The sequence below is a fragment of the Protopterus annectens genome, chromosome 1.part1 (genome assembly GCF_019279795.1).
Source record: "Protopterus annectens isolate FY-2018-M chromosome 1.part1, PAN1.0, whole genome shotgun sequence".
Taxonomy (NCBI): Eukaryota; Metazoa; Chordata; order Ceratodontiformes; family Protopteridae; genus Protopterus; species Protopterus annectens.
The window spans coordinates 934339670-934361938 of NC_056726.1; the positions used below are offsets into that span (position 1 = coordinate 934339670).

Here is a 22269-nt window from a genome sequence, read left to right on the forward strand (position 1 = left end):
AGGACTGATAAAGTAGGTTACTGGGTGGGAAACTTATCAAAATACTTCTTCATACAAACCTACACACAAATTTGCCAGATCTGAGAGTAGAACCCCTGCCTATCTAGTGATTTCTACTATAGTGTTATGCAGTTATCCCACCTGCTACAGAGCTTACTAAGCTGACAACTGGCCAAAGGTGCTGATAAGGGGAATGATATCAGCAGGACTGATAAAGTAGATCACTGGGTTGGAAACTTATCAAAATACTTCTTACAAACATTCACACTTACACACTTACACACACATTCGCCGGATCTGAGAATAGAACCCTTGCCTATCTAGTGCTTTGTACTATAGAGTTACGCAGTTATTGCACATGCTACAGAGTATACTAGGCTGACAACTGGCCAAAGGTGCTGATGTGGGGAATGACATCAGCAGGATTTATAAAGTAAGGCATTGGGAAATGTTGTGTGTGGGAATGGCCTAAAACTGTTTCACCTACAAACAATCACACACTCCCTCACTCTCGCATATACAACTGTCTCACACACACACACACACACACACACACACACACACACACACACACACACACACACACATTGAAAGCATTGAGATTAGAATCCCTACCTATCTAGTTATTTATACTACATTATTACACAGTTGTCACATGTGCTACAGAGTTTATATGGGTGATAGGTGTCCAATTGTACTTTTAAGGTGAATGATAGCAGCAGATCTTGTGATGTAGGGCAATGTGAAGTGTACTGAGTGGGAACAGTCTCCTAATAATTAGACCTATGGACACACATACACACACACACACACACACACACACACACACACACACACACACACGCAAACACACACGCAAACACACGCAAACACACACACACACACACACACACACACACACACACACACACACACACACACACACACAATATGATATTATAAACCCAACCTCAGTACTATTACACAATGGGGCTCACCTTTTATGCTGACACGTGCAACTGCTTGCAACTGGTATGCCACTGTCCACAGCAGGAGATCACTGTATGCCATTCAGGGCATCCATGTGTGTGACTCACTCTGTGTCCCCCTGTGTCTCTCTCTCTCTCTGTCACTGTCTCTGTCTCTCACTTCCCCACTTGTATGTGTGTGTATGCTTGACATATGTTATCTGTTGCCCATATATATATGTCTGTGTATCACATGCAACAGATGCAGATATATCACATGTGGGCCACCCACAGCTAGCTGAGGGTAATCCTGTCTGATGTGTGTGCGTGGGGGGACAGTTAATGTGTACATAGCTGTGTGTATGCACAGACATATATACACATTACAGTCATCTAGTCCAATGTGGGTTCCAACATGTCCTGTGATTTTCTAAGTGTAGGAGCATGCCCAGTGTGACCTTCTATAGTTAGAGTGGGACTCCATTCCAGAGATAAGTGTACTCTGGGTTTTGTGTGCTATAGCCATACATCTCAGGAGTACACAGGACCTCCCTCCGGGTACTGGGTTTCTTTAGCAGCCATTTGCTCACATATCTGTAGTGTGATACTGCAGTGTATTGTGTCATTACCTAGTGCCAGACATCCTCAGATCATCACAGTGCTATACCAGAGGAATAGTTGTTGTATGATGCATAGACCAATATTATGAGGGCAGCTATGTACATTCTTGCCCATCAAGGCCAGTTGTGAGGTGTGGCTACAGCCAGTTGAGTTATGACGCTTTGTAAACAGTCCAGCAACTTGGTGATGTACTGACTGGGGATCTCCTGCTAGTTATAACCTGAGATGTCATATCCTTGTCTGGCCATACCTCTCACCTGTACATTTTTTTATCAGACTGTCCAGGTGTTTGGCTAGAGGTTTCATCCTGCCTACATAAACTTGTGTTTTTATGGCAAGTTAGTTGCATATAATTGAAGAGTGATGATACAAAATAATGACAGGCATTACTGTTTCAGACTACCTAACCTTCAGACAATTCCTGCTACTGCAAAAGTCTCACCTTACCAACTTTATGTAAGGGTGATATTTACAACACATGCCTATCACTGTGCCTTTGTTCACATCTTGTTGTCAGAGGTTGGGAGTTATGGTTGTGGGCACAGAGTGCATCCTACTGTGCAGGCATGTCCATTATACGTAAAAGCAAACATTACAAAAAGAAATTACTGAAAATAACTACTGGCAACAGTACCAAAAAGCACTATATTTGCAAAAGCCTTTACACCTCGGCTACACAGCCTTCAGGAAGTCATTTATATGTGTAGTATATTCCACATAGCACTGTGACTTCCAGGTATGTCAGTGGCAAAGCAGTAAGTGTCACTGACATGCATAATATTTGGCACTGGAGTTATCTGCACATGGCCCTGTCAAAGACAGCACTGTACCTAGGGCACTACAAGACAACTGCCAGGAGAGCGTGCTGGTCAGATCCTGACAGTATTAACCAATCATACAAATAGTTCATTGACCTTTACATATTGTGGACATACAACATGTTTTCATGTGTATTGGGACAGCCCTGCCAATGTGTGCTATGCTGCTATTTCCCTACAAACATACATGTTACTGCATTTCTGAGGGTATATGGGGGGGGGGCATACCTGTCAATTGTACACATTTGCATAGACTGCGCTGATATTTACATTTTGGTTCCTTTTAGCATGCTATTGTGCCCTGTCTTGGGGACTAAAGGCATATTAGTAACGACCACAAATCAGACTGTAATGGTATACATTTGAGTTTCAGACTTCTCACCCTTCATAGCCTTACTGCAACTGTGAGATCTGCTGTGCTATTGCTGTGTAAGTCTGTAGGGGGTAATTTAACATTGCTGCCATTTGTGGGCCTTTGTCCGACATTTCTCTCTGGTTTTCTACAGCTAACTTACTGTGTGGGTCTGAGGGGTGAGTATGGAACAACCACTATGACATCCATGCCTGTGACTTATGACCCCCCCCAGTTAGTTGTCCGCACACATATACTGCAGTGGGATTTGCCACCTTGGGTACTACTGCATAGTGTGGGGAGGCCAGTATTGGGTAGACATTTCCTGCTGTCCCACATAGCTCTCAGTTGTCTGCTAATATCCCAGTAGGCCACCTCATTCCCTTGCATGCATGCATTACCATATATGTATACATATATATATATATATATATATATATATATATATATATATATATATATATATACTTTCAAACATACTAATCCATTCATTTAATGTTAAGAAGACTGACTTACCTTGTACCTGTGACAGTTGTGAGGAAGGTGCTTGAGAGCTGCCTATGTTGGATGCACACAGTACACTGCCTATACATGGTAAGTTACAGGTAACATGATGTGTGTGTCATCCATTTTATTGTGTGTGCAAGTTAGAGAGTGGTGTCCGTCCCTGGGGTCCCTACAGTGTCATTGTGTGTGTTATGCATTGCCTCTTTGCCAAGACCTGAGCATATTTGGCACACCTCCATCTGCCTACAGGGGCAGGCTTGGGGGCCTCCTCCTCTGGGTCCCTCTGTGCCTGTGGGGACCTTAGCAATGGTGGTGGGCTGTGTGGCCCTTCTCCATGCTGTTCCTGCTGCAGCTTTTTCCACAGGATTATATTGTGTAGCATGGCACACACTATGAACATGTGTGCACATGTGGCTGGACAGTATTTCAAGGCTTCACCAGATATGTCTAGGCAGCGGAACCATAACTTGAGCATCCCAAACACATGCTCTGTAATGATCCTGGTTTGTGCGTGTGCCTCATTATGACATTCTTGTGTAGGTGTGTGCGCATTTCTGATGGGTATTATCATCATCCACGGCTCCAGTGCATAGCCAGCATCCCCACCAGATGGCCATATGGGATGCCCCGACTGGCAAATGCCTGGTACAGCTGTGACAAGTGCCAGATGTGTGAGTCGTGATAGCTTCCAGGGCTGCCAGTACACCCATTCATGATAATGCCCTGGGCATTGCACACAACCTGGCAGTTGATGGAGGGGAAGCCCTTGCAGTTTATGTAGACCCTACCCTGTTCACCGGGTGGTTCTTTAATGTGGATGTGCGTGCAGTCTATTGCACCCAGTACCTCCAGGTATTCTGTTACACGGTGGAAGAGATGCATATTGCTGGTCCTCTCCTCACGGGTGTTGGAGAAGTAAATTTGCTCACCGGCATGTGGGGCATGGCATCCAGGAAGTGGTGGAGTACCCTGGATGCAGATGCCTCTGTGAACTCCATGATGTCCCCAGTAGAACTTTGTAAAGTACCTGTATCTAGTATTCTTAAGGCTACACATAGTTTTGTATCCACTGGGATCAGTTCCCCTCTGTTGGCTCTGGGTATGAGTGGAGGCTGGCACAGCTTAATGATTTGCTGCAGTAAGTCTCTGTCCACCCTGTTGCACTCTACTATCTCCAGATCATGTAGCCCTTGGTAAGTTACCCTGGTCTGAACACTCTTCTCCTCCTCCTCCTTGGTCTATGGCAGTTGTCAGCATTATCCTCCTCACTGTCATCAGCCTCTATTATATACTGATGGATCAAAGCAATGGCAGCCCCTGACATTTTCCAGTTAAAATGTCCCCATATGTGTACACCAATTGTTTAGAGTTTGTGGGAAAAACCAGACTGTAAGGTGTTTCCATAGTTTATCTGTCACTGCAGATGCTGCCTGTATGATTGGCTGACTATGATGTATTCCACCTGCTAGCTATGTAATTTATACTTGATTGCTTTTATTCTACTATTTCCCTTTATTTTTTCCATTTTTCACTTCCAATTTCCTCCCCTTTTAAGCCCTGAGGAGCACAGCGCAAACACAGTGCCCAAATATAAACAATCTTGCTATTTCCGGGGGGGTGGGGTTAGACCCAGTACGCGCTGCACAAAGCCATTTAGCTAATGTAAATACTGAGAAATGGCCCTCCCTGGATGTGAATACACTCTTTGTTTCATGAAATAAGTCAATACAGCTTCAGACACACACTCTTGCTTAGCTGTGCTTAGCTAAGCTTATCTGGGGGCCATGAAGCTTCAATGTGCTTACATCATGCATGACACACACCCTTTTCATGTGTGCTGCTCCTGCTGCTTAAACAATCGTGTTATAGCACCTACATGGTTAGGTGCAATTTGGCACTTAGAATATTTTTGTGATTCAGTAAATTTCCTCTTATTTGCATACCCCACTGCCTTAGTCTGTAGTTACTGAACTACACCAGAACCTTTCCCCTTAACAACCACTGTTCCCTGGTATTGTTTAGGTTCTGCATGCCATAGATTATATTGGCAAAATGGTAAAATGCAGATTTCCCTTAAAATTGTGTTTTCAGTGGCATGCAAACGGGATCATGCTGAAAATAAAAAAAATGTGAAAAGGCAATTTTAAGTGAAATTTGCATTTTGCCATTATCATCTAAGGCATGCAAAATCAAAACAATAACAGGTAACACTGGTTGACAAGGAGGAAGGCTGTGGTATAGTGGTGTAACCAGGGACTAAGGCAGGGGCTATGCAAATGAGCAAACTTTACTGAATCACTAAATGGGAGACCAGTCTTTGGCTGCACCTAACTGTGTAGGAGCTATAAGGCAGTGGTGTAAGCAAGAGGAGCAGCTGACATAAAAAGGGTGTGTGTCATGCTTGGTGTAAACTCATTGGAGCTCCATGGCTCCCATTTGAGCTTAGCTAAGCACAACTATGCAAGGGATGTGTCTGGGGCTGTATTGACATATTCCATGAAATGAAGAGCGTGTTCGTGTTCAGGGGAGGGCCATTTCTACTGCAAAGTGTTTACATTAGCAAAATGGGTGGCGTGTGCAATAATGTGGAAATAGTTAGATAGATAGGAGTTCTAATCTCAATACTGACAACTATAGTAGTGCGTGAAGCTTATCCCTTGTGGCTGATGTGTGTGCAGGTGATACCATTTTAAGGCCTGTGGACCCCCTACTCATGACATTACTTTAAAGACCCTGTTAATGGCATCTACCTCACATGCACCATGTCACACTATACAGCCCATACCAGTCATCTGTACAGATGTACATGGGATATCCACATGTTTGCAACCTATATGTGGTCTGTGTCCCCTGATAATGAGCATTCCTGTGATATCGTTGCCAGACATGTCATGGTTACCATACTGACACACATGCCAGCATCAGATATTTTACCTGACTGAAACATCATGCTGATACAAAGTCTGTCACACTATCACATGTGCATGTATGTAAGAGCAGTTGATGAGACCTATCACTATGTCTGGTGGGTAATTCCACCATCCATGAAGGCATTTGCAAGATTACCTGTTGTAAGAGGATGTGTGTTATGTCCCAGGCATATAATGTATGTGGAGCATGGCATGTGTACGCAGCACTATAGTACATACAAGTGGATACGTAGGGTTACTAATATGCCCATTAGCAACTGTGTATGTGTTTCGATATGCACAGCCCTTGTGGTTGTCTTCAGTGTGTGTATGTAATGGTTATACCATGTTGTGTGCCTCTTCCACCCTGTGAACTCCCCCATTGGTAAACAGGTGTCTGCCCATACAGATGTCATCCACCATACAAGCACAGATAAACAGTTTCTAACACCAAGCCACTGTGGTGCAGTGGTTGTATCACTGTGTATTGTACATTAATAGATGGGTAAGTCATCCACTCTGATAAGTGTCACCTCCATGTGCATGTGTGTCACAATGCATGTACCCATGCAGTGGTGTGCGTATGTGTCTGTGTGTGTGTGTGTGTGTGTGTGTGTGTGTGTGTGTGTGTGTGTGTGTGTGTGTGTGTGTGTGTGTGTGTGTGTGATGCCTCTAACATATTAAGGGCCTCTGCACCCACCATTGCCAATCTTAACAGTCCCTGCAATTGTCTCCCACTTCAATAGTAGTGGCAAACACTGCCACACTACAGTACCGCTGTGCTGTCTGTGTTATGTATCTAGCACTATGATTCATAAGACTGTGCAGGTAGGGGCTGTGCCCAGCCCTTTGTCAGCTGTCCCATGTGCAGGACTATGACTATGTGTGCACTACCAGCACGAGAGGCCAGACGTGCATATGAGATAGCAGGCACGCATGCTGGTGATTGTCAGGTTAGACTAACATAGGCTGACCTGTGCAAGGAATACACACCCCAAACCTGTCATACACAATACCAGGCAAACCTTCATGAACTGCATGATGGTCGTGTGGATGTGACAGAAATGGCAGGGGCAACAGGTGCTGATAGCTGCATCTGTTGCAATGAATGTAATGGCTAAGCTGGTGAGGGACCTAGTACAAGTACTCAGGTAACCTCCTCTGTATGTGTGGGCCTGTGGGCCTATGGAACACCCAGGTGACATGTATGCAGGCTAGGTGGCTGTGTCAAGGGTATGTATGCAAGGCCACATTGTCTGTCACAATTGCCCCTCACACACTGTTGCATGTAAACACACCTGGTAAACATGTACATGTACAGCTGTACCTTGGCGATGATAAGGTGACTGTGTTATCACTCCACCTTACTCAGCATTGCTACTGCCAGCAGGCCCACAGCTTGCAAACATGCAGACACCTGGAACACAACCAGAATACAGTACGTGACAGTATAGTCAGTTAGCAGTAGTAACAGCAATAGTGCATCATGGCTAACAAGGTACATATACCTCAATGTGCACCCATAACTATTGCCAGCAGACAGTACCTTACACAGCATGAGATTGCTACACTATACCATAGTCACCCTGTGCATCAGTCCCATACGAGCATGTTTCTTCATCAATGGCATGGATAACAGGGTTATGGCACATGTACCATCACATGCATAGGGTGTGGTGTTGGATTGCAAGAGGCCTATGCTGGGCCATATGGCTGACATCATGTGTGTGTGTGTGTGTGTGTGTGTGTGTGTGTGTGTGTGTGTGTGTGTGTGTGTGTGTGTGTGTGTGTGTGTGTATGTGTCTGAATGGGGTGATGTTCACCTGGGCTGTGCAGAAGAGCTGTGCATGTCTGGTGGTGAATGGCCTGGAATAGGGATGTGTGAGTGTTTGTCTGCACATCTGCAAGCAATGTGGATGCCCGACACAGGTCTATGCTGGACAGCTGTGGACCGTACATAGCAGGATGCATGGTTCACCATCTCCTTGGCAGGGATGCGGTAACTGGTTCTGCCAGGAGTATCACTGGCATCACTAGGCCCAAGAACAGATGCAGTACTACTCCCCGATGGTGACTGCTGTCTGCTGGACCTGCATCCCTGATGGGACTGGCCAGGGCAACGTGTGTATGGCCTGCTCTGGCGTGGTGTGGACAGTACCCTCCCTTCAGTAGTGCAGTTGGTACTGCCACTATGGGACTGTGAGTGTTCACCTGTGAGGGGAACACAACATATGTAAAGTAATACCCTGCAGAATTATGTTTGCTGAGATATACACACACACATACACACACACACACACACACACACACACACACACACACACACACACACACACACACACACACACACACACACACACACACACACACACTCACCACGCACACATGTGCACACATACCCCTGTTACAGTCTGGCAGAGCTGTGACACCTATGGGCCCTTCAGGGCAGACCTTACAGTAGTTCTGCCTGCCTCAATTCATCTCTATCACTGCTACTGTCCAGCTCACAAAAACTGTGACAAATCCTACTGTGTGATGGGCCTAGTAGCAGAATTGTAGCCAAGACAAGTATCTGGGCATTCTGCAGCAACTTGTACAGTTAATGGCTATGGCCATACGGCACTTTCATATGGCAGACATTTGTGTTTCAGTCATCATACCCTTCAGGAAGTCTGTGCTACTGCATACCCTTTATTTTATCAGCTTTCCAGGTTTGTCAGTGTAATATATAGGGAATATCCCTATTTGTGTGCCTTTACCCACCATTATTTATAGCTATGTACAGCTTCCTTGCTCTAGGAAGTTGAGAAGTATGTGAGGCAGGCATCTGGGCATTCTGCAGCAACCTTTACAGTTAATGGCTATGGACATACGGCACTTTTACAATGAAGGGGGTGTGTGACAGAAACTGTCACACACACACACACGGCATTGTTTCTTGCTAACCTAGCTATTTCAGTGTTTCAGTGCTTATTGTATTTCATTTCAGTATCCGCGGACACTGAAATACTTTAAAAAGGTGCCGTACGGCACTTTCTGAGTGCAGGGGGCATGTTAGATGTGCATGCACTGCTTAGACATGTCCCCTGCACTCAGTACTCTTCTTGTCCGTTTAGCCTTAGCAACTGCTGTTAATGCTAATGCTACACAGACACAGTTCACTCCATGCAGGAATAGCACTATTCCAGCACGGAGTTTATTGAATCCTGGGGAGAATACATGACTTCATATCCTGAGTACAGAATAAATAAATTTATGGATGCAATTGTCATCCATCTTTGCAAATATAACTTTAAATTCTGAAAGATGATAAAGGAGTTTTCATTGGTAATCCTGCTGTTCTGTTTCTGTGCAATTGTTTGTTTGTGTCTTTCGGCATTTCCCGGTTAGGGGTCGCCACAGTGGAACTCCGGTCCGCTAATGATTAGCAGTAGAGTTTTACATGCTGGCTTGCCAGGTCTAACGCACAACCTTCAATGAAGGAACACCCATTCATGCATCTCGCCACACAGAAGATGCTCTAACTGAGAATCGAATGGGCAACGTCTAACTGTGAGGCGACAATGCTACCGCAGCACCACCACATTCTGTTTCTGAGCAATACTGAATTAAAAAATATGTGCAACTAGATTAAACAAAAAGAGCTTTGATGGATTCATGGTATAGAGTAAGATTTTACAGGTTTCCAAACTGTTTTCTTTGCTTAAGTGTTAGCAAACAAAAACAGCATCTGTTATTTTAAAATTTTAGTAAAATGAATTTCCTAAAATAGTTAAAAGTACTTCAAGACTTTGTATGCCTATATATCCTGGTTAAACTCTGCAATGAGTGAGATATACAAGGAGCATTGAAAAGAAAACTCAGCAACTCTATGAATATTTTGATCATTTGCAAATCATGTTTGCAGCACTTCTGTTTTTATTGCCCAGTCATGTTTCACCTAGAAAGGGTAGTGTGCTATTGTAGTTGATGCGGTATGTATCACTGTGCCAGATTCCAAAAAGCTCAGGGCAGAATTGCAGAGGCTAAGAGTTGAGACTACAAACCATACCAAATATGCATGACTTGGCAGCCCACTTCACTCTGCAAAATGTGTAATGCGATGTAAATTACTAGTAATCTAATTCCACAAGAATCATTCTTACTGAGACACAAGCATTCATTGTGTACTGTAACTGCAGCGGGTGTATATTCAATGATGACTAAAGCCGATTGTAGTCAAAGTGGATGACTGTTTTGTTTTCATTCTCTGTGTCTATCATGTCTTCAAACACAACTCTATTTATTTTTATTTTTTTCTGATTACATTCTATGCTGGATGCTTTGAAATCATGATGGTGTTTTTTCCATCCTAAATAAATACTAAATAAATAATGATTCTAATGCATCATTAGTGAAGGACTTTCACTGTTCTGGTCGCCATCAAATCTTGATATCTATGGCACTCTTACATACACACATATAAACTGTTCTCCAAAGATCTGTGTCACAGAGTTAATAATCCAAGCTACATAATATTTTTTCTCAGTCTGACATCATTTAAAATGTCTGTTTTATCTAAGTTAAAATAAATGATGTACTCTTTTCTTCCCTCCTAGGCATAAGTGGTCATTAAACAAATGTTTCTTCTACCAGTGACTAAAACTTTGAAGGGTAACTGTAATATAATATCGATGTGAGACCAGTAACAGGTTTTACAGCACTACTGACTCTCAATGTTTTCAGTCAGAGGGCTTACCAGATCATTTTCCTCGTCTTTTACTTCTTCTTTTTCTTTGTCTCCTTCTTTTTGGAAACGTAGTGTGTGTGTGTGTGTGTGTGTGTGTGTGTGTGTGTGTGTGTGTGTGTGTGTGTGTGTGTGTGTGTGTGTGTGTGTTTATGTGTATGTGTGTGTGTGTTTGTGAAACACATAGGTAAATTGTATTGGTATTTCCCCTCAACCCAAAGCTGAGGACAATGTCTTTCTGAAGTTGATCAAAAAGTCATAAAGTAGAAGACTGTGAAAAAAGACTTAGAATTTGAACTGTGACTGCAGAGGAATGTATGAGGCTTTACACACTGTGCTACTAATTACTTGTCTGAATACAATATCAGCATTATTTAAGAAGCCATATTACTCATGGCTTCTTATTAGAATGCTGCTTCTGCACTTGTGTGACATTAACTTGCACCAATTCCCCACAGTTGTAGATCTAACGTGTGTGTGTGTGTGTGTGTGTGTGTGTGTGTGTGTGTGTGTGTGTGTGTGTGTGTGTGTGTGTGTGTGTTTGCATATGTCAATGTGCATGTATTGGTGTATATTTGTACGAAGAGAAATGCTTATACTACTGGAAATTCTGCTTTCAGGGTGTTAAAGGAAACTCTTTTTTACTTACCTCTCTTTATACTGTTGCGGATTTGTAGCCTGGGTCCATTCCTGTAATTGAAAGTACTTGCTGCAAGACAATAAACTCTTTGATGGGGTTTATTATGAAGACAGCTGTTTAAATGATTAAAAAGCACACTTCTTGAGATCAGAGATTGTGCTCCATAATGTAAGTTGTCTTTTACCCAAGGTAAGATGATCTTATTGAGTGAAGCTTTACAATGTAATAGGAAGAGCCCCCTGCATGATGCATGTGTGTGTGAGGGTAATTGTCCGACAGGTGAGTGTGTAAATGCTATGCTTGTTTCACACACCTGCGCTCTCTGTTCATACCTCAGAATGTGGACTGCAGTTATTCTGGCATAGTGTTCTCTCCGTAATGCTGAATTTTATATTTATGTATGTATAGTCATGGAGAGGCAAAATGGCAAAGCAAGCATTCACCTTCTTTATAAATGTATGTGACTAGCGTAACAATTATCACAATGACAGACAATGAAGAATATATACATATATGTTACTTGATAAATACTGTTTCTCCTTTCATAAGTGTCTTTTCTTTAAAATGTAAATGATCTGGAGCTGTACATCATATTCTTTTTATCCTATATTCATTGCAGCACAATCAGACACTGGATTCTGGGATGTGCAAACAAAAGACTTCTTTAAGACAAAAACTGTAGCAGTGTCAAAATAAATTTATAATTTCACTATGGGAAGACAGATAAATGAGATTACCTCTGACCTGTGATGTTCATATGCCAATTATATGAGTAATAAGGAAAAAATTCAGGCAATTATTAATACAAAAATAAAAGATGTATGTTTCATTACCAACCTGTTTCATAACAGATTGCAACCTTGCCATAGCGATGACAGTGACCCAGACAGACATCAGTGACCCCAGAAAGTCACAGAACTGCAGCACGTCATATTCCATTATACAGAAAACGACTATTCCAGGTTGGTCACAGGCATGATAAAACTGCATGAAAGACAAGAACAAAGTATAAACAAGGTATGCCATGCTGGAATGAGATTTGTCTGATGACAGTAAATCTAGTATCCATATTTATAGACTAATTATTTTGCTTATTATTGAAGCCTAATATGAAGTGAAAAAGTGTCTTTTGAAGCCTTTACTGCAGGTATAGACCTTTGGTTAAAGTGAAATATCTAATTTAGAGTATAGCTACCTAACATAAAAATAAATATTCACAATGAATTAAAAAAAAAACAGCAGGAACACAATATAGCACAAATCACCCATTGTTTTCTTAACAACTTTTTCTCCTTTTGGCTTTTTCCCATTAGGGTTCACCACAGTAGAACAACAGTCTTCAATACAATTGGCAGTGTTTTTTTATGGTGTTGAGTTGCCAGTCCAGTGCCCAACCTTCCACAGAAGGCACACACACCCACACAATCACACCTAGGGCCAATTTAGAGTGTCCAATCTACCTGCAGTATGTCTTTGGGATGTGGGAAGAAAATGGAGCACCAGGAAAAAACCCACAAGATTTCATGTAGAACATGTCGACTCCACACAGAAGGCACTCCAGCACAGAATTGAACCAGAGATCCTCTTGCTGTGAGGTGACAATGCTAACTGCTGCACAACAGCCGCACCAGTGTTTTTTGAACCAATGCACCTAAAATAGTTAATATATAAATAAGTAAAAATAATATATTTAGACCATTAAAAAAGACAGAAATTTAAAATCAAATTGTGCACTTGGCACAGTAATGTCTCCAGGTTCCTTTTCTTGCATGGCACAATAGGGCCACCATAGCTAGCTGGTAAGGCACTTAGGACATCTGGAAAAAAAAGAAAGCACTGTACCAATTAAGCAGAGAATACATGATGCATGGTAACAACTCACCAATAAGACACTGTAAAAAATGAAAAGACATTTCTCTATGAAAACCAGATAATTCCATAATCTTGCAAATCCTAACAATGTTCACAATGCAGGAAAAGTACTAATTTGTCATGGTTAATGATTACGGTTTGGATGAAGAGTTAGCATGCTACAGTGTAACAAGTTAAGGGTGTAGTGTCTAGTACAACAGAGATAGGTAAATGTTATGCAAAAAAGACGTGTCATAGCAGAAAGAGGAAAAAAATATTAAACCAAATTCAAGAACAGAAAGTCCGACTTATTTTGTTCTGTGCTGCATTGTAATGAAAAAAGTTAAAAAAATACAGCACATTTTTCTAATATTCAAGATAAAACACAAGTCTTCCATTTCAGACACTGGAGAATAACAAAGTAGTTGAAATGCCTGTAAAATGTCTTTGAAGTAGATTTGGCACCTCAGGAAGACTCTAGGGGAAGGTCTTCCAGCACTTAGTTTAAACTTTGGGAGCCTTGAAACATGCAGTTCAACTAGTTTACTTATTTATTTATTTTTAGCACTTATAAATAGTAATAAAGAGGTAAGAAAGAACACAAATCAGTGATGCAAGTAAGGAAGTAAAGGTTAATGCCTGTAATTCACACTGCTGCCACTCTGTTTACATGAAAGTTTTAAAAAAATATTTACTTTTGTCTAATGTGACTTTTATAAAGGAGGCTTGAACTAGATTCTATGGGGAAAAACCTTCAAGATCACTTTACAGTGGCAGGTTTATTGAGATATAGTAACTGTACCCACTTAATGATTCTGATCCATTAAAATACCCATGAGTACAAAATATAATAAATAACTGACATATAGTAGTAACCATAATTTATGTATGCTTTTGCTGACCAGGCCTCTTTTCATGAGAGACCCATACTGATTAGAGGAAATGTGGCCAGAACACTGGGGGAAACTTCCCTTACTTACTTTGATAAGAGCTGTGGGATCTTTTACATCCACCTGAGCTATCACAAACTCTGGTAGATGGCACCTCATTTTAACATCTCATACGGAGACTAGCACACCCATCCACCTTATGTTGCATTACATACTGGAAAATTAATCAAGTACCTGGTGTGGGATAAGAACCCACAGCCATCTGGATGAAAGGCAAATGTTTCATTGATTGAACAGTTGAGACTGGAAACAAGCATATTAGTTTTCCAGTTCTTTCCACAGAAAGTAGTTCTGATACAGATAAAAACTGTACCAAGCAAATGCAGCAACAGGAGCAACCTTGTGGCACCATACCACTAACTGTATTTGTTCAAGAATTCTAGATATAGCCAAAAATAATGGGGATAAATATCAGGGCCAGTTTTTAAACATTACTGTAGTTCACTTAAAAAGTGAATAGAAAAACATGTTCTGCATCAGTGTGCATTTTTTGAACAATAAGTAAAAAACTCTGACTGGCATTACTATCTTATTGTAATCACAAGTGATTAACAACAAAATCAAAAATGTTATGAGGCAATGGAGACACATTTGAAGCAAAACTGGTGACAGTCTGCAAAAATAGGGAGTGTTGAGAGGTATGGGTAGCACTCAGGAATGTCTGGTCATGATAACCCATTCCAGGATTTTAATCCTTTTTGGTATATGCAGAATTTTACATGATACAGTTCAGCTGAGGTGTGTTCATAGACAGTTCACATTCAGAAGACTTAAAGAAATTGTAGCTTTAATGAAAAATAGTTAAAACTACATATCCTTAAATTCCCATCTGAGGCTTCTTCATTTTCAGACTGTTTAGTATGGTTTGACATTACCATAGCACTAACAAGCAAAAGAATTAAAGACTGCAGCCATAACTGACTTCCTATCTTTAAAATATGAATCACTGTACTCTCTCTCACAAGGTGGAACAAATGGGCAAAATGTGGAACATTTACTCATAATTAGGGTGAGGGCTCACAGCATGGTTAAAATGTTACTTCATCCTTTTTTTATCTATTATCCCCCTTTGTTAACCATTAGAGACTCTGGAGGAGCAACTCAAGTTGCAAAAGTCCAAGGCTCCAGGTGGCAAGCCAAGCACCCCCCGCCCAAAAAAAAAAAAACAATAATCAAGCAATACAGGTAAGAGTAAGCTTGCACCATTATGAATATCATACTGTCAGTAACACCAACAAGAAAAAACATTAAAGAAACTACAGCCATAGTCAGCCTTCCATCTTCACAATGTGGAATACCACACAATTTTGCACAAAGTGGAAGAGATGGATTAAACTTCACATGTTTACTAACCACTAGAAAAAAAAGCTGACACTATGAGCAAACTGTGGACTTTAGTACTATAAAAAGTTTTTTGATACCCACTAGTATCGCACTGCTTGCCAGAACAGTCATTTGCCTACAGCATACAATTTTCCTTTTACAATATTTATAAGACAAAAACATTATGCATCAGTTATAATATATTGCACCTTAATACAAGTTGAAAAGTCAGGACCCCGCACACGCACACACACAAAAAAAGTAAGGCAACTAATTTAAAATAACAATAAAGCAGTACATAGCTTTTTTATTTAATGATGCAGTACAGAGAATTAGTGCTATGAGCTCATGGAGAGATTTATCTTGTATGCCTCAGGATTTAAAGCCATCAGCCTCCCTATGCCTACAGGGTGAATCTGTGCAAGTCATCTAACCAGAGACAGTTCCTGGATTACTCCTAAAAATATGTGCCTAATGGGCCTAGCTACCTATCAGTTTAATGAGTAAAATAAACACAAGGTTTGTTTAGAATTCATAGGTTCATAGGTAGGTACTAGGCTATCGGCCCAAGAGCCTATGTAAGCCTAGTCAGCAAGGGTCCATAGCTTACGCCACCTAAGAAAGTTATGTTCCTGTGCTACTGTCCAGCAGAGACCCAGAAGTGATCCCGAGGTTGTATTTCCTATCTCTCATCCACTCATCAAGATTTTTCTTGAAGAGTGCTAATGAAGAACTTTGCTTGACATAGATGGGTAGCTTGTTCCAGAGTATAGGAAGTCTCTGGGACAGAAATCTATCCCTCCAGCGTGTCCTGTTTATTGTGGTGACAAGGTTTAGGTCCCTAGAGCAAGTAGCTTGGAGGGAGTGGGATTTCTTTAGGTGTAGCATGTCCAACAGCTCTGGGTTTGACATAACTTTATATGTTAGGCAGAGATCACCTCAGATTAGGAGATATGCTATGGAGTAAAGCTGAAGTTTTTAGAGGCAGGCGGTCAGTGTAGGGCATTTGTTTGAGGCCAGTAATCCTCTTTGTGAGGTACTTCTATGCCCTTTCCAGCTGCTGCAGATGTCTTGTGAGGTACATTCCAAAAGGGGCGTTGTACTCTATAATGGATCTAATGAGTGATGAGTAGAGGGGAACAATGACCTCTTTTTTCCTGGATAAGAACCCTTTTATGATGAGGTGTGCCACGGAGAAGGACTTCCTGACAAATGTGGCAATGTGACTATCAAAGGACAGACTACTGTCCACCTGGGTCCCAAGTTCTCTTATCACGCATTCAGTGTTAAGTAGATTGCTGCCTATGTGATAGTTCATGGGTACAGAGTTTTTACCAAAGGGGATGACACTGCACTTTTTGGCATTGAGTTTGAGACCATGGCTCTGACACCAGGCATCTGTCTCTGTGAGGCCCTTCTGTAGGATGTCCACATCATTTGGGGACTTGACTATGGCTCCTAATTTGCAGTCCTCTGCGAACTTCGTTAGCCAGAGGCCTTCTGTGTTAGCCTGTACTTCAGAGAAGTAGATACCAAACAGGAGAGGTTCCTGGACGGAACCCTGTGGTTCTCCACTTGTCACTGCTTTGAGGTCAGATTTGGAGTCTGCAACTTTTACAGTGCGGGTTCTGATAGTGAGCCAGTTGGCAACCCATTTTGTGATGTAGGGATTTATACCTAGTTTAGTGAGTTTAGCTATACATCCAGAATGGGAGATGGTGTTGAAAGCCTTGAAGAGGTCAAGGTAGGCTGTGTGAACAACCTTACCCTCATCCACGGCTTTGGTGACTGCCTCAAAGAAATCGATCAGGTTCAGGAGGCATGATCTGCCTTTCACAAACCCGAACTGGGTGGGATCCAGAGTTTGGTGGTTATCAATGTCTTTGTTTATGAGTTCCATGATGATATACGTTTCATAGCCTTGCAGACCAGGCTCGTCAGGCTAATAGGTCGATAGTTCCCGGGATCAGTGGTAGCTCCCCCTTTGTGGTGTGGAATAATTGTTGCTATGCGCCATTCAGTGGGCACAAAGCCCGATGCGAGGCTATTACTGAACATGGTGCCTAAGTGGGGAGCCAGTTTGTTCTGAAGTTCATGTAAAATGCAGCCTGGGATGTTGTCTGGTCCCATGGATGCTGATTTTGGCTTTAGAGAGTGCAGCTTTTACCTATGTAGTTGGGATAACAAGGGCTCTGCATTCTTCCTGTATAGATATGGGCCCTTTAGGGGGTGAGAGGAGGGCAAAGTTAGCACTGAACCTATCTGTCAGGATGTTGGCAATATCAGTTGGTTCTGTAATTTACGTGCCTTTGTGCTGCTTCAGTGATACACTTTTCTGTAGGAAAGATATGCTGCATGCTATGTAGTCTTAGTCTACTATCAGTTTATAATATTTTTATTTCTATTTTTTTAAGTTTATCTTGCAGTTTAGTTAAGTTTCAGAATATTAGTGTTTTGGGATCCTAGCATACTTTATTCTATAGTTGGGAATTTGATTCTTTTTCATCTCCATCTTCCAGATGTGTGACTGAGTAAGTTTCATAAGAAGGACATTACTTCCAGGTCACTCTTGAAGACAGGCACCTGTGCCTAGTTAGTTTATCCAGTTAACAAATGCATAATAAAATACATGGTGGGGTGTAACTTATGGAAGGAGGTTAATCAGTGTAGTACAAATTTACTACTTAATACTTGTCAAATACAACACAATATATATATATATATATATATATATATATATATATATATATATATATCTTATATTATATTACATTCCTAGTTTAATTACGTAAATAAATTATTGGTCATTTGATTAATATGCATGGTATTTTCTAAGACTGTAGAAAGTAAGCCCCACAGTGCAGTCTCTTCTCAATGAATGAGCCATGTTTTATTACTTAGTGTGTACTGTAGATAATATCAGTTAAAGAAGGTAAAGCTCCTTGTATAAAGCAGTATTTTAAACTGTTAGGAAAGAAATATGTCCTTGTTTATTACTCAGGACAGTAAACACAATAAGAGCTATCCTTTCCTTTCTGGCTTCTGTGCCTGTTGACCATTGAGCTGTTATCCTTTACAGTTTGTTCTCCATCACTGGGAAGAGAGCAACCTGCGTCATGGCTGTGATACAGACAGTCATGTTTGGTGATTCTGTTTGTTCAGGCTCTACCATATGTCACTGTCATGGAAATCCACATCTCTAGAAGAGGATTGAACACCCTCCCCCTGAGATGTTCTTGTGACCATTCATACCCACCCTGTAAGGCCTAACATTACCAGCTCGGGATTGCCTGCTTATTTTCCCATTCCTAGTGCCACTGGTTGCATGTGTATGTGAATGTGTTTGCTTACAAACCTTTGCCTAAATTGTAGAACTTGAGTCATACCTATTCAGGTATACTTGCTCACCCTAAGAAAGTCAAGTTACTGATATAAAACAGAATACCATATCATTGTTGGAGCCTTCCTGTGTCCTGAAAGAGTAATCTTCAGACTATCAGGAGATATACAGAGCTGAGTATATTTTTCTGGCACTTCAGAGTTGTGTACTGGTAATTGTTGTTTGACTAATTTTATATCATTGCTGGCTGACTTCAGAGTTGTGCACTGTTATTTTTGCTTCACTGTATAGTTTTTCAGATCTCTGCTGAAGGTGTCCCCCCCTCCCTTATATCTCTGTGTCTTAAACTGGTATAACTTGTTTTGCATCTTGTGTGTTATCTGACCATCTCAAGGATTACTTGCATAAAATTAGACCCTCCTAGTAAAAAAGTCTGCATATCATTGCTGGAGCCTTCCTGTGTCCTGAAAGAGTGCTCTTCAAACTATCTGGAGATATACAGAGCTGAGTATATTTTTCTGGCACTTCAGAATTGTGTACTGGTAATTGTTGTTTGACTAATTTTATATCATTGCTGGCTGACTTCAGAGTTGTGCACTGTTATTTTTGCTTCACTGTATAGTTTTTCAGATCTCTGCTGAAGGTGTTGGCTTTCCCATACACACCCTCCCTATTCCTGTGTTGTTGTTTAAATTTGGAGGTTTTTGCAGTTGCCCACCCCCACTGTAGATTTGATCTGGGACACTCCCCCATTCCCATCTCTTTACCTCATTCTACCTAATATAGGGTTACCACCTGTCCCACTTTGCGAGGGACAGTCCCTCTTTGGGCAGTTGTGTCCTGACAAAAAATTGTAAAAATGACAAATGTCCTGAGATTTTAGGACAAAATTATTTCCTATATTTTATGTAATAGTTGCATAAAACAGTTATTCTGTATCTAAAATACCTAAATGTTATAAGAAACAGGATAAGCAACTAAAATATTCCAAGAATAAGCTTTTATTTAGGCAAAAAAGTTAAATTCTATCCTTTGTACTGACCGTGGGTATGTGTCGGCCTGTAAAATCTGATGTTTGTACCACAAATGTCCCACTTTGGCCATTTGAAAAGGTGGCAACCCTAACCTAATAGTCTCCTTCTGCATTGTTTTTTAGTCATTTTTAATTTAATTGTATTTTTTAAACTGTTTGGTCTAACATTGCTACATACTCAAGTGTGCTAGCTTGCACTGCATTTGAATTGTTTTGACTGCTGTTTTAGCTACATTTCTGTATAAAAAAAAAACAAAAAACTTTCCTGTAACTAGTGTAGTCCACATTCAGATTTGCTGTATCCAGGACTGTATGTAAGCTTCTGAGCCCCCCACCCCCCACCCACCAAGCTTTCTGTGTTGGAGGGAAGCCTTCTAGCTTATCAATGGGAGTGGTAAGCACTAGGTAACCTATCTACTATATAAGGAGTGGTTCTGGCCCAGAAATTGTAGTTATTGGCCGTTTGGGCAGTTTTTCCATCTCTCTCAACTTTTTGATTTAAAAGCCCACATTTGCACTTGTTTCCCCCCTTTCCTGTAACTAGTTTAGTTCAGATACAGATTCTTACTTTTAGCACTTGAACTGGCTTATTTGTGATTAGCACTTGTTCAGAATTTGTAAGCACTAAATAACCTACTAATTACTACAGCACTCAACCTTCCTCATTACCTAGAGGAAAACAGTTTTGGTACTTACTTTCCTCACTTGCTTAGAGAAAAACAGCTCTTGTACTCACTTTCCTCACTTATACAGAGGAAAATATTTTTTTATTCAGGCATGTCCAAGGGTCAGCTCCCAGTGTTCTCTCCTGTCTATCTGATGAATCTGGGTATTTTGGGGCAGTGTAGAAATTGCCTCATGTACACGGACAACTCTCTCCTCCTACCACCCAACGCTACAACCTGTGAGAGATGCACTTATCTAGCCAAACTGTAGGCAAAGCTCTCTCCAATCAAGACTGAACTTGACAGTCAAGAGGAGAAGGTAAACACTTGTACCACACCACACTCATCACACAGTCTCACTAAATCTACAACACCAAAATCCACACGTAGAAATAGAAATACAAAAACATTCACGGAGGCTCTCAATAATAATCTGCTCAAGCAAAAGAGACCTCCAAAGCAGAAATGCAAGCAACGTCCACCCCCCAACACAACCCAAATGACAGATAGCCCGCAGACTCAGTGTGCCACTCAACCACAGCCAATAAGGCAAAACAACGTACCCAACACACTAGTCATAGGTGACTCTATAGTCAGGCACACTGATGTCCTACTCACCAGGCTAAACAAGGAGAAGATTACTGTCAGCTGCCTGTCGGATGCCAGGATCCGCCACATAACCCATGCATTCAGGTCACTCCACAACAAGTACAAATATGACTCTGTCATTGTCCATCTTGGAGTGAACGACCTGAAATGTACCTCCCTGGACTACATGAAAAGAGACATGGAAGAGCTCTCCGATCTTGTAGCCCAGTCAGGTATGACCCTAGCCCTGAGTAGCATTCTGCCATCGCCCAGAAGAATGCCGCAGTACAAGGACAAAATGATTGACTTCAACAATTGGCTAAGCTTCTGGTGCCATTCTAAAGGCATCCAGTATCTGTCTGCCTGGGATGACATGGTCGACAGACCACGATGCTTTGCCAGAGATGGCCTGCACCTGTCACCCCTGGGATTCCGGATACTGGCTAAGGTTCTTGCCGCCCCTATAGTGCCTTTTTTAGGCAAGGTTCAAATGACAAATTCACCACCGTAACAGGAGCAGGCAATCAAAAACTGAGGGTGATGCTACTCAATGCCAGAAGTCTAAATCTCAAAATGCACTCACTTGAGGCACTCCTTAAAATGGAGAACATCGATATCTGTGCAGTGACTGAGACCTGGTTCAGGGCTCCAGAGAGCACCCCTGCACTACCAGCCTATAATTCATACCATACTTTTCGGCAATGTAACCTGGACCGGAACACCAAAGGCGGAGGTGTATCCATATTCATTAAGGATATCCACACCTCCAGGCTAGATGCTCAGCATAATGCAGCCAAGGTTATCCAAGTGCAACTAACTCTGGGCAAAACTGCAATCCAAATTGTAGCTTGCTACAGATCACCCACCATGTCCCAGGATTCCCACTCCTCTTTTCTTGATGTACTGGAAAATATTAGGGTTCAACCAAACACCCTAATAATGAGCGATTTCAACTACCCCACCATTAACTGGGAAAACTACTCATGTACCAACTCCTTC

The 22269-nt window shown here is 41.6% G+C and overlaps 1 protein-coding gene across 2 annotated transcripts in view; it reads right to left on the bottom strand.

Moving 5' to 3' along the window:
• The window catches only part of TMEM8B (transmembrane protein 8B), a 2953746-nt gene that overhangs the window by 480213 nt on the left and 2451264 nt on the right, over positions 1-22269 (bottom strand). For both annotated transcript variants that reach the window (XM_044079042.1, XM_044079038.1), the window contains exon 11: positions 12358-12504. In XM_044079042.1, the coding sequence (XP_043934977.1) occupies positions 12358-12504 (147 nt within the window). The remainder of the gene's footprint in view (positions 1-12357; positions 12505-22269) is intronic.